The sequence below is a fragment of the Ascaphus truei genome, chromosome 2 (assembly GCF_040206685.1).
Source record: "Ascaphus truei isolate aAscTru1 chromosome 2, aAscTru1.hap1, whole genome shotgun sequence".
Lineage (NCBI taxonomy): Eukaryota > Metazoa > Chordata > Amphibia > Anura > Ascaphidae > Ascaphus > Ascaphus truei.
This window is the reverse complement of record NC_134484.1, coordinates 329,653,157-329,671,962: the sequence shown is the minus strand read 5'-3', so window position 1 is coordinate 329,671,962 and position 18,806 is coordinate 329,653,157. Positions and strand designations below refer to the sequence as shown.

The 18,806-nt window shown below is 43.8% G+C and overlaps 1 protein-coding gene across 2 annotated transcripts in view; it reads right to left on the bottom strand.

The window, feature by feature from the left end:
• Window positions 1–4,922: 4,922 nt before the first annotated feature.
• Window positions 4,923–18,806, bottom strand: part of EEPD1 (endonuclease/exonuclease/phosphatase family domain containing 1) — a 137,311-nt gene continuing 123,427 nt past the window's right edge. For both annotated transcript variants that reach the window (XM_075586620.1, XM_075586619.1), the window contains 3 exons: window positions 16,033–16,153; window positions 8,011–8,205; window positions 4,923–5,556 (listed from right to left, as the gene is read on the bottom strand). In XM_075586620.1, coding sequence (XP_075442735.1) covers window positions 5,357–5,556; window positions 8,011–8,205; window positions 16,033–16,153 — 516 coding nt within the window. In that variant the 3' untranslated portion in view covers window positions 4,923–5,356. The remainder of the gene's footprint in view (window positions 5,557–8,010; window positions 8,206–16,032; window positions 16,154–18,806) is intronic.

Genomic DNA, 18,806 nt, shown 5'->3' with positions numbered 1-18,806 from the left:
AAGAAGAGGTAAGAGAAAGAAAGCGGGAAGCCCAAGAGAGAGAGGGGTCATCAATGTGGCAATTGAAGTCCCCAAGGAGAAGAACAGGGGAGTCTGAGGAGAGAAAGAAAGAGAGCCAGGATTCAAAGTGAGAGAGAAAGGCAGAAGGGGGATGAGTAGAGGTAGGTGGGCGATAGATGACCGTCACATGAACAGAGAGAGGAGAGAAGATCTGGACAGTGTGAGCCTCAAAGGAGGGAAAAGCAAGAGAGGGGGGAATAGGAAGGGTTCGGTAACGGCAGACAGAGGAGAGCAGGAGCCCCACGCCTCCACCCCTGCCATCAGGGCGCGGAGTGGGGGAGAAGGAGAGGCCACCATAAGAGAGCGCAGCTTCCAGAGCAGAGTCAGACTGAGTGAGCCAGGTCTCAGTTATAGCAAAGAGAAGCAGGGAGTGAGAGAGAAAGAAGTCATGCACAGAGAGGAACTTGTTAGAGAGGGAGCGAGCATTCCAAAGGGCACAGGAGAAAGGGAGAGAGGAGGGAGGGTGGCAGGGGATGGGTATGAGGTTGGAGGGGTTGACACCAGAAGGAGTAGAAGTTGCATGTGGGAGGCGAGGACGAGAGCAAGTTGAAATAAGACAGGGACCAGGATTGGGAGAGATATCCCCAGAAGCAAGGAGGAGAAGCATGGATAGAAAGAGGATGTGTGAGGAGGATTTGTAGGGGTGTTTTTTAGTGCAGGGGATATAGCTGTGTGGTGTCAGAGGACGCAGGTAAGAAAGGAGTTCATGTGAACTGAGAAGTGGTGAAGAAAGGAGAGATGGAGATATATGAATAGAGTTTGAGACATACTGAGGCTGGTAAAAAGAAGTGCATAATTTGAGAAGAAGTGAAGTCACAGCAAATATAAATGGTAAAGACAGCATCACAGCAGTAATGATGCAGTCTGGTATTGATGATATCCTCCTGTCCAGCGTAGTTCAAATGCAGGAATCAGGGCCAGGTGGGGTGTCCACTTCTTCCTCACTTCTTTTGAACTTCCTTTTAAACTTCAGTTGTTCAGTAGTCATGCCACTTATAATGGGCCACTTCCTTTTAAACTTCAGTTGTTCAGTAGTCATGCCACTTAGAATGGGCCACTTCCTTTTAAACTTCAGTTGTTCAGTAGTCATGCCACTTATAATGGGCCACTTCCTTTTAAACTTCAGTTGTTCAGTAGTCATGCCACTTAGAATGGGCCACTTCCTTTTAAACTTCAGTTGTTCAGTAGTCATGCCACTTATAATGGGCCACTTGGATATGGGCTGCAGGCAGACTAGCTGTTATGACTGTGTTTATATAGGCCTAAAAAGTCACCTGACAGTGTGGTTCTGTCTGCTTAATTAGCACATCTGAGGCACATTCAAACAAATGGTTTTCTACACAGGGTGTTCCCTGCCTAGGTGGCAACACCTAATTTGATTAGGGGTAGACAGAAAACAGCATTCAAATATGGATTTTACCCAGCATTGGATCACCTGCATACACTATATAATACACACAGCAGAGGATTTAGAGATGGATTTTACCTAGCATTGGATCACTTGCATATACTATATAATACACACAGCAGAGGATTTAGAGATGGATTTTACCTGAGGAGAGAAGAAGGATAAGATCCATTAGGGTAAGTGTTCCTTCCTTTTAAACTTCAGTTGTTCAATAGTCATGCCACTTATAATGGGCTACTTGGATATGGGCTGCATAGATAAATAGATGAGGAAGAGACGACTCCTCTACTGTTCGCTTCAAAAGTGACAAGAGCGATCACATTTGCGATGTGCCAGGGGACTGTGGTACTCTGGTGCTGTGGTCCCTCTAGTAGGAATAAGAGATGATCCAGGCACACAGACTTGGCAAAATAAGTAATTTAATACAGCTTAAGAGACCTGTGGTCCCTCTAGTACTCAGAGGGTTAAGAGACTCCGTTTGGAAGGACTAGCCTGTTGGTTATTACCATAGTGTAAGGGTCAGCAGTGCAGGGAAGCACACAAAATAAGTGACGCACATGGCTAGGTTCAAAGGGGCCTGTGTATTAAGCTTAAACATTGCAATGTTGTCATTAAGCTGACACTACTAAGTAATAATGGTGCATGATTCTGTGCAAACTACCCTTTAAATGAATGTCCGTGTTGACATGGTTCCATGTATTGCACTTTCATGAATGAGACATACTGTATATATATTTAATATGTACATCAAGTATATGAAGATAATCCCGTTTAATGTTCTGGTTGACCTGGGACACACCGGGTTTACACAGGTCTGTAGGAAAGCACAAACATGTCAATAAGAGCTTGACACAGCTTAAGAACCTTGTTAAAATCACCAAAACAATGGTTTGCTGTACATAAATATCACAGAATAGATTTTTAGAAACCACATTTTGGCAAGCTCAGCCAATACACTGTAATGTCAAACCTTACGGTTTCTATGATCGCGCTGTTGTGGTGTAACCTTATCTATAAGAGCAAAAGGAGGAAGTATTGCGATCGGGTTAGAGAAGGCAGATGTAGAACACTTATGGGGTAATTCAACATGTGAATTACCGTCTAAGGTCCATATTTACTCAAGGGTGCTAGGCTTTAGCACGCCATAACTCCCATTCAAATGGATGGGAATGGAGATGTGCACCCTTTAGTGAATATTGACATTAATTGCAATACGATGTATGTACCCTGCAAGGACATTAGAAATGGGTTAACCTACCAGAAAGGTGAAGTGATGAGAAGCAGCTGCAATATTTATAGAAGCTTTCTGCACGGCTATTACCTGGACCAAAGCATTCCTAAGAACTTCTCTATAGTTCCCTATCTCCTGCCGGACACAAAATGGCAGTGGTTCAGTGTGATGTTTAATAGAAAAGCTCAATGTCATCATGGCTTTCTATTGGTGAGCCCACAGACATGTTTGGGGACCACCAGTTCGAGAGGACTTCTCCCAGTTCAGGTAAGATTTTAAAAATATAAATATATGGGGCATTATGACTTGATAATGCTTTCTGAGCACAAATCTGGAAGCCTCAGTAGGAATTGCTGGAGGGGGAGATGTTGCCAGTTTGTTTTCTAAACTCCGGAGTGTATGATAGTGGAAACTGGGCTCCTTGATAAACATAAAGAACATGTTTTTTTATATGTGTTCCAAGCATTATTGGTGGACAAAAATATAAAATACTTAGGAACCAGCCAGCAATTTTAGGAGCCAGTGTTTTATTAAGCGCAGGGGATGGGTGGGGTGGCGTGGTCCGGCTACTTCACTCTCATCGGCGGCTCTATGTCACTGTGTCAGTGTGTATCTGTGACACACACAGACAGACTGAATCTCTCACACCCAGGTTCTATCTGACGCACACACATACAGACTCTCTCACCAGGGCATCTTTCCTGCCCTCATAGCACGTGGGATGACAGCTCTAACAAAGATGCCAGCACTTACAGAGGCCCCGCCCTCTCCACTGGCCCAACTCCAGTAATCAGTTTAAATGTTGTAGTGGTTAATTTAACTACCACAAGATTTAAACTGCGATTATGGAAGTTGGGCAGGGGAAGAGCGTGGGTCCAGCTACATTCGCACCGATGGCATCACCATCAAGCCATCCCTGTCTCTCAGATACACACAGACTCTCTCTCTATTTCATGATCACACACCCTCCACCCCTCGCTCTCCGACTAGCTTTGCCCCCAGCCCTCGCGTGGCCACTTCCTCATGCTCTCACCTCCGTCGCCGCTCACCTCACTGAGTGGTGGTGACTGGACCTGTTAATTACGACCGCTGCCGGTCCCAGATCCGTTTTGATGTCACTGGGTAGCGATGTTTCTGGTCGCAGCGGTGACTGGCAGGTCAGCCATCCCTGCGCACAGCCCAGGTGCCAGGGGAAAATGTCATCCTCCCTGCATTAGGGTTTTTGTTTTAAACTCAGATCCAGTTAGATGGACGGGTGCAGTGTGGGGTGTTAGTGAGGGACACAGCATGTTTTATAGTGGCAAGGTTAGATTCCAAGAAGGAGCGTAACTATTTTGTTTGGTTTGTTTTGCTCTTGAAGTCTTTTAAAGGACCAGCGTTTTCCCCCCGTCTTTACTGAGATCTAAGCATTTTTTTTTTCATTTCAATTAACTGATCTTTCAGAGACTCCAGAAAGCCAGAGAGATACCTTGAATAACCCAAGATAAGAGGTTACCTTGTCACAATATCAACGCACATCCCTCTAGATCAGGGCTCTTCAACTACTTCATCAAAGGGGTCAGATCAGAAAACATTTGGGAGTAAAAGGGCCACAAGCTCTTTTTAATGTTATTACTGTATAGATCCATTTAAAGACTTGAAAATTATTACATTTCAACATTTTGCAAGTTCTGTATTTGCAACATCTGTACCATATATATTTACATTACCTTTACTTATAAGTGAGTTTCAATCTGAAAAACTGCACTTACTGGAGCTGCCTAAGCAACTACTGTATCATGAAATGAGCAGGACCAGAGAAACCAAGGCCCTTCGAAGGCCAAATTTAGCTCTGCTCTAGATCCTGAGTTGGTGTGAACTCGTATAACTACTGACCAACATAAAATATAAGATACTTGATTAAAAAGTTTTTCAATTGCATAACTAACGTTTTTTTTTCCTTCTGTTCACCTGAGCACACGTTGCCAAAACTTGATATATAAACCCACTCTTTACTCAGACAAGTTGAACTTTCTCTGAGAAGAACTTGTTTTGAGGGCAAAAAGTGACTAGAAATACTTTATCATAAGTTAGTACAGCTCAAGTAGAACCTGACATTTACTCATTCCCTTTGTGCGATGTGTGTGCTGCCAGAAATGCTGATTCCACTTAAAAGTGCTTGAAAATGAACTAAGACAGCTGCTTCATATATTGTTACGACAAACCAACCGTATGCCATAAGAATTCCTGCAAGTTCTATATCATTTCATTAATTTAATTGAGAAAAAGTTGCTACAGTGTTAGAGGTCTCCTCTGTTATAGTCTTTTGTTATTGCATCGCTTTACAAGAATCAGTTACAAATAAACGGGAAAGAAAAGTGGGATTCAAATAGATTTTAAAGTATTTTTCCCCCTTTTCTCTTACATTTTCTATAGGGATCCTAATTTGACCAGTTGTGGCACACAGGCGTCCACTGAAGTGTGACACGGAAAATTAAGACGGGAGCTGATGTATTCTAACACATCCACATACAGGATGAGAGGCGGTGGGATATTTCAAAACCAAACATTAATATGCAAGGCATAACAGTTCTGATTCAGGGTTCACAGTCATGACGTGCGAGGGAACATCTCCCTCCTTGCTTCTCTGGGCTGATGGTACGGGACCCTCTGCTTCTTCATCTTTCGTGTTTTGTGTTTGCGTCATTGCGTTCCACTGTGACTCCATTTGCCTTGGGAGCCATCTCCTTCTTGGTGCAGTCTTTTTCCATGTAAAATTCTGCTAATACAGGGCAGTGTTCTGATGCCACGCCTCCCCAGGACCAGTTATCTGGGATCCAAGGATTAGTAAGGCCTTCTCTCACTACTACAGAGTGACCTGCAATGGAGGAAGCGACACAGGGCTTTAGTGGATGGAAGATTCACAAATGCTCTTATGTTCATAATAATATGTTGTTCTAATATGACTATTCTAGTAGATGTAGCACTATACTGTACATAGAACTGTATTACCCACACAATGGCCCTTATTCGATATGCTGTGAACGCTTGCCTGTGCTGGAGAAGATTTTGATCCCATTTCAATTGAGTGGAAATTATCTATTTTCTATAACTAGGAAGTTGACTAGGGGCCATGAGTTGAAGTTTACATTGCCAGAGCACAGAGAGATGCGATGACAAGGAGTTGTCAAATGGACTTCAAACTGCTTCACGGTCCATTATCTTAAACACTGGGCCACTAATTCTACCAACAAACAAACTCCATGTGTTATAAGTCTTATCATAGTAAATGAGCAAAGACATTTTTCTTTTGCAGAACCATATTTCTATATATTGCACAGATGTCTCCTAGTACAGTGGTTCTCAGCTGCTATGTCCTTAGACACACAGGTGTGTAGTAGGGAGGGGAGCAAGCGTGCAGTACAGTATGTACAGGCATTTTTTTGTTGTTGAAGTTGCCATGTCTGAAAACCTGCTTTTATTGGAAATAATGTCAAATTTTTAACATGGACCTATTTTTTGGTCTGTATTTAGTGCAAATGAAAATGCAGTTCATCAAGAAAATATTTTTATATACTCTGTGTAGAGTTAGTGCTCCGTCTAACTCGCAATTGTGAGTCAATTGGATTTATCGTAACCCTTGGCATAAGTTATAATACAACTATTTCTAGATGGAAAAAAAATGAATTACGAGAAAACTTGAAACGTAAAAAGAAATGTGAAAAAAAACGTGCGTATTAATTAGGGGGCGTTGAAAGTGTAAAAAGAGACAGGATGTGTATGATTCATAAGTCTTACAAGGTTGGGTTAGCTCAATATAGACCTTTTAATGAGGATAAATAATTTTTTCTCTCCTTTCTTTGTTTCTCAGAGATAAAAAAAAGCTTTACTTCAGGTGTGTTTTTTTCTGGAAAATTAAAGAGCTAAACTTATTTACTTTTGTAAAAAGAAGAAATCAGGGTGCTACATATTTCATTGGTTTACTGTACATTTCTAAATGTAACCCCCCTTTGGGATTACTATGGCCTAAAGGGGTTAACTGTGTTGGCCCACACAGGGTAACGCCCTTTCCCCATCACACGTGCTGGGTGACAAGGCAGAATCATAGCCCTGCTCTCTTCTGCCCAGTGATAGTGACATCATGGCAGGATATACAGATGGGATAGACTTCTAGAAGGTCAGGTGTATGCAGTAGACGGCAGTGGAACCTCACTGTGTTTAGTGTATATAAGTTCAGTGTACAGTATAGATAAGTCTAAGATAAGGATCCCTTTTATTGTTGTTTCGTTAGGGACAGTACCCTGTTTAGAAAGCATCCCATAGTGATGGCTCCACGCTACTCTAAAAGTTCACAAAGAGGCAGCCTATGCCCAGAGGGGGTGCTACAGGCCGCAGCCCAAAAGCATAGTTGGACCAGCCCCATCGGAAGGTCCATAGCTCACTCACACCCAGAAGGGCATGTGGTGGCATTCAGTACCCAAGACTGAGAAGCTGATAACAGATAAAAAGTAGTACCAGGCCCGCCAGGGGCCCAGTGGATATGGAGCACTACCGACACCATAGACCAGGGATCCTATAGGTAACATAAGAAGTATAAAGCCTCAGTACCTCCCTAGTGGTCTGAGACAGGGGCAGCTAGGGATGCAGCCCAAACAGCATATCCGAATGACACTCAAGTGGATATACAAGATACACTGTATATAATATATGTGAGACTGTGCCTAAAGGATAATAAAGCTGCTGTTTGAATGAATAAAGTTCCTGGCACCCATCACTGCTTACCAATGCCCAGTCTGTAGGAACCCAGCACACTGACAAGGTAACCAAGACTGAGCATTGCCATGTCCATAGACTCTCTGATGTAAACTACTTAAGAGCCGGGCAAGCAGGGTTACATAAAAAAAAAAAAAATGTAAGAGGGAGTATACTTTTAATGTTTCAGTTATCTGCCAGTAGATTTGTGGAAGGAATATAACAGATATTTTTTTTACTAGGTTACAGTACCTAACCTCTGTAATTTTCAGATTATAATTTTTTCTCTGTTCAAATTCTTCTTTAACTCTCTGCTAATTTATCTTTTGCTGCATATATGTCCCAATAACTATTGTTGTAAACACTGGTTAAGTGCTAAAAAAATAGTAGTCCTGTGAATTCTGGAAAGCCTAAATATGTTAATAAACAGAGCTCTTCCGACCCTATTTTTTAAATGTTTAAGCAGTAAGAACAGAAATGAAGAGGTAATAGGACTGAACGTGCAGGATTGCCATTTAAAAAAATAAAAGATGTTTCATAACCCCATGCATACCATCACCTTACTGATTATTATTATTACCTGTGCAAACCTTCTTCAGGCTTTTACTGATCCAGATGTTGTCAAGGGATTTGTTGCCTTGTGGGATCTTTGTGCTAATGTTTGTAAATGTGTTTGCGGGAAGCAGGTTTTGGAACTTCTCTTTCCTCAGCGTATCGAAGTCGCTGCTGTCTGGTGGGAGGTTAAAACCTCCCAAGATGATCACATCCTTCTCCCCTAGTGATGTAGGAACAAACAATGGTCAACCAAATATTAACAAGTTATACAGTATGTTGCAATGAAATCACAATGGTGATATATTAAAGAGACAAAACACTTGCACCAGAAATGTACACGTCAACAGATGCCCACCTCCAATCTTTTAAGTACTCAGAGCTTTACACTGTATAGTATCCAAGATACAGTACAGTAACATACTGGTCCTTGCACATACCGGTCAACTAACTTAAGGTCATCAGTGTGATGTGTCCTGGTTTTGTGTTCCTATTTGCTGATCGGTTACAAATGTTGGTCTGTAGAACTGGAGTTAGTTTTATTTGTCAGGTATGCATGTGTACAGCCTGGAGTCTTTGTTTCTCAAAGCTCTTATCATGGTCCTCAATCAGACCAGATTTCTGAGGCAAGCAGTCAAAATTCAATTCATATACTGTATAAATTAAGTGCATTCATGTGTGTGTGTGTGTGTGTGTGTGTGTGTGTGTGTGTGTGTGTGTGTGTGTGTGTGTGTGTGTGTGTGTGTGTGTGTATATATATATATATATATATATATATATATACCCTATTTCCTCGATTCTAAGATGCCATCAATTCTAAGACGCACCCTTGATTTAATAAAAAAAAATTGGGGGAAAAAAAATCTCACTGTATTAAATGTGCAGATTTTTTTTGTTTATTTTTTTAACTAGCAGGGTCACATGACACTTCAATAACTAATGGGGAGAGAGAGGCAGACACAGAATGGGGAGCGACAGGCAGAATGGGGGAGGAAAGAGAATGGGGGGGAGGAAAGAGAATGGGGGGGGAAAGAGAATGGGAGGGAGGAAAGAGAATGGGGGGGAAGAGGATGGGGGGGAGGAGAACACACAGACAGAGAGAGAGAAACAAATAATGGCAGGGGCAGTGGCAGTGTGGGGGGGATTTTAGCTATTTACATTTAGTGGCCCCTTTTTATGATGTTACCAAGTACCTTTTTATTCCTGTACTCATTGCTTTCCTTAAAGTAAAAAGAACATGTTCTAACAATCTCCTCTCTTGCTTTTGATAGCAGAGAGACAGACACAGACACAGACACAGACACAGACACACACACACACACACACACACACACACACACACACACACACACACACACACACACACACACTCAGACAGAGACACAGAGAGTGACACACAGACAGAGAGACGCACACGTACACACACACACACACACACACACACACACACACACTCAGACAGAGACACAGAGAGTGACACACAGACAGAGAGAGAGAGAGACACACACACACACATACACACAGACATAGAGTGACAAACACATACACACACACACACAGACAGACAAACATACAGAAACACATCTAGAGACACACAGAGAGACACAGCTACCTCTGCACTTCCTGCATTTCACACGGGGATTCAGGAAGGGGGGGGGGGCTTCTGGGCAATGTTGATGTGCCCTGGCAGGCATTTCCGATCCCTGTGCACCTCATGGGAAGGGGAGAGGGGGGGGGTGATCGCAGCCATGTGCTTGTTATGCACATTGTGAATATCCCGGCAAGCATCTGCAGCAGCGCCCCCTAGCTGATTTTTTTTTAATACATCGATTCTAAAACGCAGAGCTATTTTAGCAATGTGAAAATAGAAAAAAAAGTGCGTCCTAGAATCGAGGAAATACGGTATATATACACACACACACACACACACACACACACACACACACACACACACACACACACACACACACACACACACACACACACACACACACACACACACACACACACACACATACATATACACACTGTGATATATTGAAGCAAAAGGTGTTTGAGGGGAGGTACATAGGACCCAGCACCTTCCAGGCTGTGTTCCCTTCACTCTCATCTGAGCCCTAATTAATGAACTTCAAGGTTAAAAGGCAGCACAGACAGCTTCCTGTGCTGCTGCTGTGCTGATCTGAAGGCACACACACAGACAGCCCTGTGAGATACTGCAAAGGGAAGCTGCAGGTACAGTGTCTAAAGTGGGGAAAGAGCTTAGTTTCCCCCACTGTTAGTTAGGGACTAAGCTGTGTTAGTCAGAACTCTGAGAAGGAGTTAGGTTTTTGTTTCTGTTTTATGTTATAAGTTAACCCTGTTCCTGCTTTGTACCTGGCAAATAAACCCTCCTGTGCATCAACACTACGTTTCCCTGCATTTGATCTGGATAAAAGAGACTGCAACGTGGTGTGGACATCACAATTGGTGGAGTTTAGTGCGGGCAGTCCACATGGCAGTGAAAGTGGAAAATGGAGGCATTTCTAACCTCGCTCCAGTACAAGCAAACAGAAAATGCTGCTATCCTATTGCGGGGTTTGCAGGAGATGTCAAAATCCAATAATGATAACTTACAACAGATGACAAAGTCACAAACTGAAAGTACTGCGGCGTTAGTACAGCAGATGGCGCTGTACCTACATCAGACGCTAAAAGAAGAGCAACACGAGGCGCAACTTCACCTACCCCAGGAGCTCCGAGTCTTGGGGGAGAAAATTACCGCCCAGACTAGCGTGGCCCCACAGGTCGCTCACCAGGTAAAATCGCACCTTATTCAGAAAATGACGATGGACGATGACGTTGAGGCGTACCTGTCAATTTTCGAGCGCACCGCAGTACGCGAAGGGTGGCCAGTTGAGCAGTGGGCTGGAATAATTGCTCCTTTCCTGGTGGGGGACTCGCAGAAGGCCTATTATGACTTGGAGCCAGAGCAAGTAAAAAACTATGAAACCCTGAAGGTTGAGATTATGACACTCTAGGTGTCACTGTCGCAGTTCGGGCCCAGCGGTTCCACTCCTGGCGTTACGATGCAGAAAAGGCTCCACGCTCCCAACTCTATGACCTCATTCACTCTGCGCGGAAATGGCTCCAGCCTGACGAATGTGCAGCCGCCGCCGTCGTTGAAAGGGTTGTCATAGACCGGTTCCTGCGGGGTCTTCCTCGCACCGTCCAGAAGTGGGTCTGCCAGAATGGCCCCCAAAGCGCAGAGCAGTTGGTTGCTTTAGTGAAATGCCACTTTGCTGCTGAGGAGATGGCCCGGAATACAAGTCCCACTCCTTCCAATAGACTGGAGAAAAAACCCCGACCCAGTTTTGGGAAGTACACTGAGTGCTACAAATGTTATGAACTTGGACATGTGGCAGCAGTTTGCTCTATGAACCTTGACCGAATGCAATGTGACATTTCTGTGGGGTATTTTTCGTGCGGGGTTCCTGCTGTTAAGCAGACTGTGATAGGGAAAGGTCATTTAGAGAGGAATAGGATGTGTGAAGTCAAAATAGATGGGATACCTGTAAGTGCAATGCTTGACACTGGTAGTACAGTTACATTGGTCGCTGCACGTCTAGTCAAGTCTGGGTTTCTACCAGGGGTCTCCTTACAGGTAACCTGTATCCATGGGGATGATCGCACTTACCCGGCTGCACGAGTGTACATAGAAAACCCCATCGGCCCAGTACATCATCAGGTCGGGATAGTGCCGAATCTGATGTATGAGGTCCTAGTGGGTCAGGATTTCCCATGGTTTTGGGAACTGTGGGAAAGGAAGTCTGATTGTGTTCAGGATGTGCCCTTGAGGTCTGAGGTTCCCGATCCAGTAGACCCTGGTTCTCTGTTAGAGGTTATGGCAGGTGAAGGACCTGAGGTTGAGGACCCCCCAGAACTAGATTTTCAGGATTTACAGGTTGCTCCCGTAAAGTTTGCCTCTGCCCAACTAGACGATTTGACGCTAGTAAACGCCAAAGCCATAGTAGTGAGCATAAATGGGGTACCAGTTAACCCTGAGGTTACGCCATCACCACCCTACTTTGTCTACAACAATGACTTAGTGTATAGGGTAGAAAGAGAAGACCCTTATAGGTTAGAGCAGCTACTGGTGCCAAAGCCCTTTAGAAGTCAGGTAATGGACCTGGCCCATAGCCATATCCTGGGAGGACACCTAGGGGTAAAGAAAACCACTGATAGAATAAAGGAGCGATTTTACTGGCCGGGTCTACACCAAGACGTTGAACGTTATTGTGAGACATGTCCAGAGTGTCAAATGACCTCACCAGTAAAATCGTTCCGTAGTCCGTTAGTACCCTTGCCCATTATTGAAGTTCCTTTTGAACGTATCGGAATGGATCTGGTAGGCCCATTACCAAAGTCAGCACGGGGCCATCAACACATTCTAGTCATTGTAGACTATGCAACAAAATATCCGGAAGCGGTTCCCCTCCGGAATACATCCGCTAAAGGCATAGCCAAAGAATTAATGTTGTTGTTTACTCGGGTCGGGGTCCCCAAGGAAATATTAACAGACCAAGGAACCCCTTTTATGTCCCGGGTTACGAAAGAGCTATGCAGGTTGTTGAATATCAAACATTTACACACCTCAGTCTATCACCCGCAAACTGACAGCCTAGTGGAGCGGTTTAACAAGACTCTAAAACATATGTTACGGAAGGCCATAGACCGAGATGGTAAAAACTGGGATTTTCTCTTACCGAATTTATTGTTTGCCGTAAGAGAAGTTCCTCAGGCATCTACAGGTTACTCCCCTTTTGAGTTGTTGTATGGGAGACACCCACGAGGTATACTTGATATGCTCAAAGAGACCTGGGAAACAGAGTCAACACCCCACCGTAGCATAATCGAGCATATTTCCCAGATGCAGGATCGCATTGCAGCAGTGTTGCCGATTGTGCGACAACACATGCAGCAAGCCCAGAGTTCACAACAGAACTCTTATAACCGGAATGCCAGACTTAAGGTGTTTGGGCCGGGAGATAAGGTGTTAGTGCTGGTACCTACAGTAGAATGTAAATTTTTGGCCACTTGGCGGGGACCCTACGAAGTCCTAGAAAGAGTAGGAGAGGTCAATTATAGAGTTAGACAGCCCGGGAGGAGGAAGCCAGAACAGTTGTATCATGTGAATCTCTTAAAGCCCTGGAAAGAGAGGGAAGCGTTGGTTACTGTAGTTCGGACTGTACCATCTAGGGAACCTTCTGTTCCTGAAGTGAAAATTGCTGACACCTTGTCTGGCCCTCAGAAACAAGAGGTAAAGGAGTTTCTTGTGCGCAATGCCTGAGTTTTCTCCCCTGTACCCGGGAGAACCTTGGTTATTGAGCATAACATCCATACAGAACCTGGGAAGGTAATACATCTTAAGCCCTATAGATTACCTGAGGCCAGGCGACAGGCTGTTAAAGAGGAGGTACAGAAAATGTTGGACCTCGACGTAATCGAGGACTCATTCAGTAACTGGTCGAGCCCTATCGTGTTGGTTACGAAACCGGATAGCTCGATCAGGTTCTGTCATGATTTTAGGAAACTAAATGCAGTCTCCAAATTTGATACATACCCTGTGCCACAGGTTGACGAACTGATAGACAGGGTAGGTGATGCCGATACTTAACTACCCTTGATCTGACTAAGGGGCATTGGCAGGTACCTCTAACACAGGCTGCTAAAGAAAAAACGGCATTTTCCACACCAAGCGGGCTATACCAATATAAGGTCCTACCCTTCGGTCTAAATGGGGCTCCAGCAACCTTTCAGAGATTGATGGACCGGGTGTTTAAGTCCCATACAGACTATGCCGCGAGCTACCTGGATGATGTTATCATTCACAGTAATGACTGGGACTCTCATCTGGAAAAGGTACAGGCAGTTCTAGACTCCCTGGAGGAAGCGGGTCTGACGGCAAACCCTGCTAAGTGTGCCATCGGTTTAGAAGAGACCAAGTACTTAGGGTATATGGTTGGTAGAGGGCTTGTGAAACTGCAGGAGGCAAAGCTGAAGACAATTAGGGAGTGGCCAAGACCAGTAACTAAGAAACAGGTTAAAGCCTTCCTCGGCCTGGCCGGTTACTACCGTCGCTTTATACCAGACTTTGCCACCCTCTCAACCCCTCTGTCCGACCTAACGAAAGGGAAGAGTTCGGTCATGGTGAAGTGGTCTGACCAGGCGGAGAAAGCTTTCCAAAGCTTAAAAGACGCCTTATGTGCTCATCCCATCCTAATCACCCCGGCCTTCACCAGGGACTTTCAGGTTCAGTGTGACGCTTCCGATGTACTGCTGCGACACACTTTATTCGAGCAAATACCCAGTATGTACCTGGCAGATACCTGGAATGCGCCGCTCCTCACCTCAGACAAGCCCCGTTGCGTTTGCCTTCCCAGCCATGGTTCATGCCTGGCTGACGGGCGGCTGATCTGTTAAATGATAATGATTAGGATTTAATAGGCTGCAATGCTTCGCGTGTCTACCAGATGGCATAAATTCATGAATTGTAATGCAGTATATATATATATACTGTGCAGTATTGCAGCCAGCGGGAATAAAATGCTTCAATCCCTGCCTGGAAAATAACGCAATGCACTCGGCCAGAAAACAGTCACAAACCTCAATACACCCGAGTATACCCGAATTCGTGGGACTAGCCGAGCTCGAATAAAGTGTGTCGCCAGTGTAGGAATAGGAGCGGTCCTGTCACAAAGAGTCGGAACGGAGGAACACCCCATCATATATATCAGCCGAAAGCTAACTGTCCATGAGAAGAGATGTGCCGTAGTTGAGAAAGAGGGCTTGGCCATCAAATGGGCATTACAGACTCTAAAATATTATTTGTTAGGGAGAAAACTTACCCTAATAACGGACCATGCACCCTTAAAGTACACGCAACAAAATAAGGAAAATAATGCTCGTGTAACTCGCTGGTTTTTGAGTCTCCATGGTTTCCAGTTCACAGTTGAACACAGGCCAGGCTCGAAAAACATGGAAATGCTGATGCATTGTCCCGAATATACACCTCCCTATTTTCAAGTGCTCACCCGATAACGATTGAGCAAAGGGGGGGGGGGGGGAATTGTGATATATTGAAGCAAAAGGTGTTTGAGGGGAGGTACATAGGACCCAGCACCTTCCATGGTTTGTTCCCTTCACTCTCACCTGAGCCCTAATTAATGAGCTTCAAGGTTAAAAGGCAGCACAGACAGCTTCCTGTGCTACTGCTGTGCTTATCTGAAGGCACACACATAGACAGCCCTGTGAGATACTGCAAAGGGAAGCTGCAGGTACAGTGTCTAAAGTGGGGAAAGAGCTTAGTTTCCACCACTGTTAGTTAGGGACTAAGCTGTGTTAGTCAGAACTCTGAAAAGGAGTTAGGTTTTTGTTTCTGTTTTATGTTATAAGTTAACACTGTTCCTGCTTTGTACCTGGCAAATAAACCCTCCTGTGCATCAACACTACGTTTCCCTGCCTTTGATCTGGATAAAAGAGACTGCAACGTGGTGTGGACATCACAATACATACACACCTTTTTTCGTCATTAAACTGTATATAGTGATTGGGAAAATAGTGTTTGAATACTAACTGAGATTGGATAAATGCCTCTTTATTTAAAGCTGTTATTGTAGTTTCTACAGTATATGAATATATTTTTTCATTGCACACAGATGTGTGTGTGTGTGTGTGTATATTTAAGGTGTGCATTACTTTTATATATTTTTAAAACTAGCTACATTCCCTTAGGTCCTGCTTGCATTGATGCCAGTGCCAGCATAATAAACGAGAAGGACCTCCCAATTAGTTGAGCCAGAGCAAGGATATCAACCAGGTGCATATTGTGTAACTTTAAGCTATAGTCTTGCAAGCTGATCAGTGATTGATTACCACCACGGTTCCTGTTAGTGTGGGAGGTTGTTGAATAAACAGCAGACCGCGTGCTGCTTTGAAGCATTCTTGGAATTACTTTCAGTGGCAGGTTGGGTCATGTTTGTGCTGCACTGCCCTTGCCTTCTTTGCATACCTTTCAGGGTCTCCTGTAGTGTTTGACCAAAGGTTGTCGATTTGTGGCTCTCGTGCTTGCCAGTTTCTCCTAGGGGAGGGGACAAGTGAATGTTCACCAAGGTCACATCATTCGTTCCAACCTAGACAGTGAGAAAGAGAAGGCACTGTGTCAAACAGCACAGATAAAACTATAGGTTAATGACCAGGAAGGCAATTCGTGCAAGACAAGGACATAGACAGGCAGCAGAAGGTCCACCCTGGTGCAGAGCTCAACCAGAGAGCCTGTTTTGCAAAACTTGTTCAGACTAACTTATTCAGTGTGCTGTAGAGTGGCTTCCTTGTGCTGGAGAAGATTTTAGTCTCATTCACTTGAATTGAGCTGATCTCTTCTCCAGCAATGGAAAGCATCTTCACAGCATGTTGGTTAGAGACCTAAATTGTGTCAAAGCAACAGTGATCACTCAAATGCTTTTGCAAACATGCACGGTTATTAAAGATTATTGTAATTAACCCCTTCAGTGAGTAAGGCATTCTAAAAACAGTTTCTGTTTAAGCCATCTGTTATCAATGATATACATGATAGGCATTCACAAACTATCCTATTGTTTTATCAGCCACAAACCCCAAAGTCACTTCCTGTCACCACACTTCCAGAATAAGCAAACCTTATTAAGTCCAATGTTTTCACTGTGTTCAATATAGAACTCCAGCTTCCCCATAAAGGTCCTATATAAAGTCACAAAAATATCAGTTGACATCAAAAGAATACAGAAAATCCTGGTGGTGGCCACTTTCAGTAGTCCCCACCACAATAAAAACAACAAATATTTATCTCGGATACAGGTTCTTAAACTATATACTTAACAGCAAGGGTGACATAAATCATGAAGTACCTAGAATACACTGAAATAAAAACAACAATGATAACAATAATGCTGGTGGCAATAAAAATGCCGGGAAAAGGTCCTGCAACAAAAGCTCTTAGTTCAGAACAGGTGTTGGTGCTTCAGGCCGGCGTTCCAAACCTCCTGTGATACAAAGCATACTAGGGAGAGGGCAGCACAAGAGCACTCAAGCACCTGATAGTCTGAAACCTTTCTAATGATATAGAAAATGTATAGATAGCAGCAATCATTGTTGCCATTACCAGAAGGTATCTTTAACAGAGGTGATATGCGTTACCTGCGTTACCTCAGCAGGAGGGACCCGCGGCGTCTGCCTTCCAGTCCATTGCACCAAGCCCTGCGGTTACAGAGGTCCCGTGCTCTTCCCCACAAGAATTAAACTGATTGCTAGGAGAGTGGGGCCTCTGTAGCTCTTACCTTCTCCGGAGTGGCACCTCCTCGTGCAGCGTTGCGTTGTCATGGTGCCATGACATTACATGACTCTGTTATGTTACATGTGCCGCAACGTTACATGGTGCCACGTTGACATAACAATGTGATGCCATATGTCGCTGCATTGTAGTAGAAGGAGATGCCACTCCGGAGAACGTAAGAGGTCCTGCCAAAACCTCACTGCACTGCGCCCCGCAAACGGGTATCGTCCATGTCCCTGGAGTGGTCGGTGTTGCCTACGTCCGGTGCCCTGGTCATGTCGGAGTGACGTTGCATCACTTCCGGAGTCCCGGAGTGGAGTAGATCAGAGTCTCTGTGGTGCTGCAGACAGCTACAGTGCTGCGTGTAGAGTCAAACAGCCCAACGCATTTCACAAGAGTAATCCTTGCTTCGTCAGCAGTCAAAATGCTGAAAGACTCCTGACGAAGCAAGGAAGGAGCGTGGAGATAAACACTGTAATACCCAGAGGACAGGAAGACACTGCGGGTCCCTTCCACTTTGGTAACGCATATCACCTCTAATGCTGTTTTAAAGATACCTTCTGGTAATTGCAACTACGATTGCTGCTTTCTATACATTTTCTTCATCATTAAAATCCAAGCGATATCCTACATGTGTTTATTTATTTATTTTTTTAAATAAATCAATTCTGTATTATTAGATAATACTTAGTAAAAATTTTTTTTAATTATTAAACTCTTACAGTAATGCAATTTTTCTCTAACAAGTTATTTTATTGTCCATTTTATAATAATAACAACTGAAATCAGGGGGGCAGGGAGGGTAGGGGTTGTCGTGAAAACAGTATGATAATATTGTTTTAAGCAGCAGTCCAAGCTGCTGTTTTTTTATTTTCTCCTTTTAATATGTGCATCAATACAATCCATACAATGATAAGAAATTAGCTAAGTTGTTGATCGATCCGTTCTCCTGTGATTGATCGGCGAAGATTCCGCTCAGGGGTTCACTAACTTTCTGTCAGTGCAGCAGAAGAGGACCAAAGATGCAATGTTCTGTGGGGAAGATCATGTGACCAGGCAGTCACTAGATACAATTGGTGCACTGCTAGAGAGAGGGCAGGGCTCAAAAAGAGGTGTGCCAGAGCCGGTTTCAGAAGAGGAAGGGGATGTGACTTTGTAAATGGTTGCTATAGAAACAAAAAATGCTTGTTAATGTTTAATACATTAAAAATGTCATTCAGAGTTGTTGTTTTTTTAATGTTACAAGTATTTTCTCATAGTACAGAACTGATATATATATATATTTTTTTAAATACGTAGAATATTGCTTGGTCTGCAGCTTTAATTGGAGTGGAAGAGGATGTTAAATATACTAAATATACACAATCTGACAGACTTTTCAGCTCCATACAGAGCTCTTACTCTTGTCTATTCCTTGGTTTGCATTGTGAGAGTTTCTTTCTCTATTGTCTTATATTGCCAATATGTTAACCAAT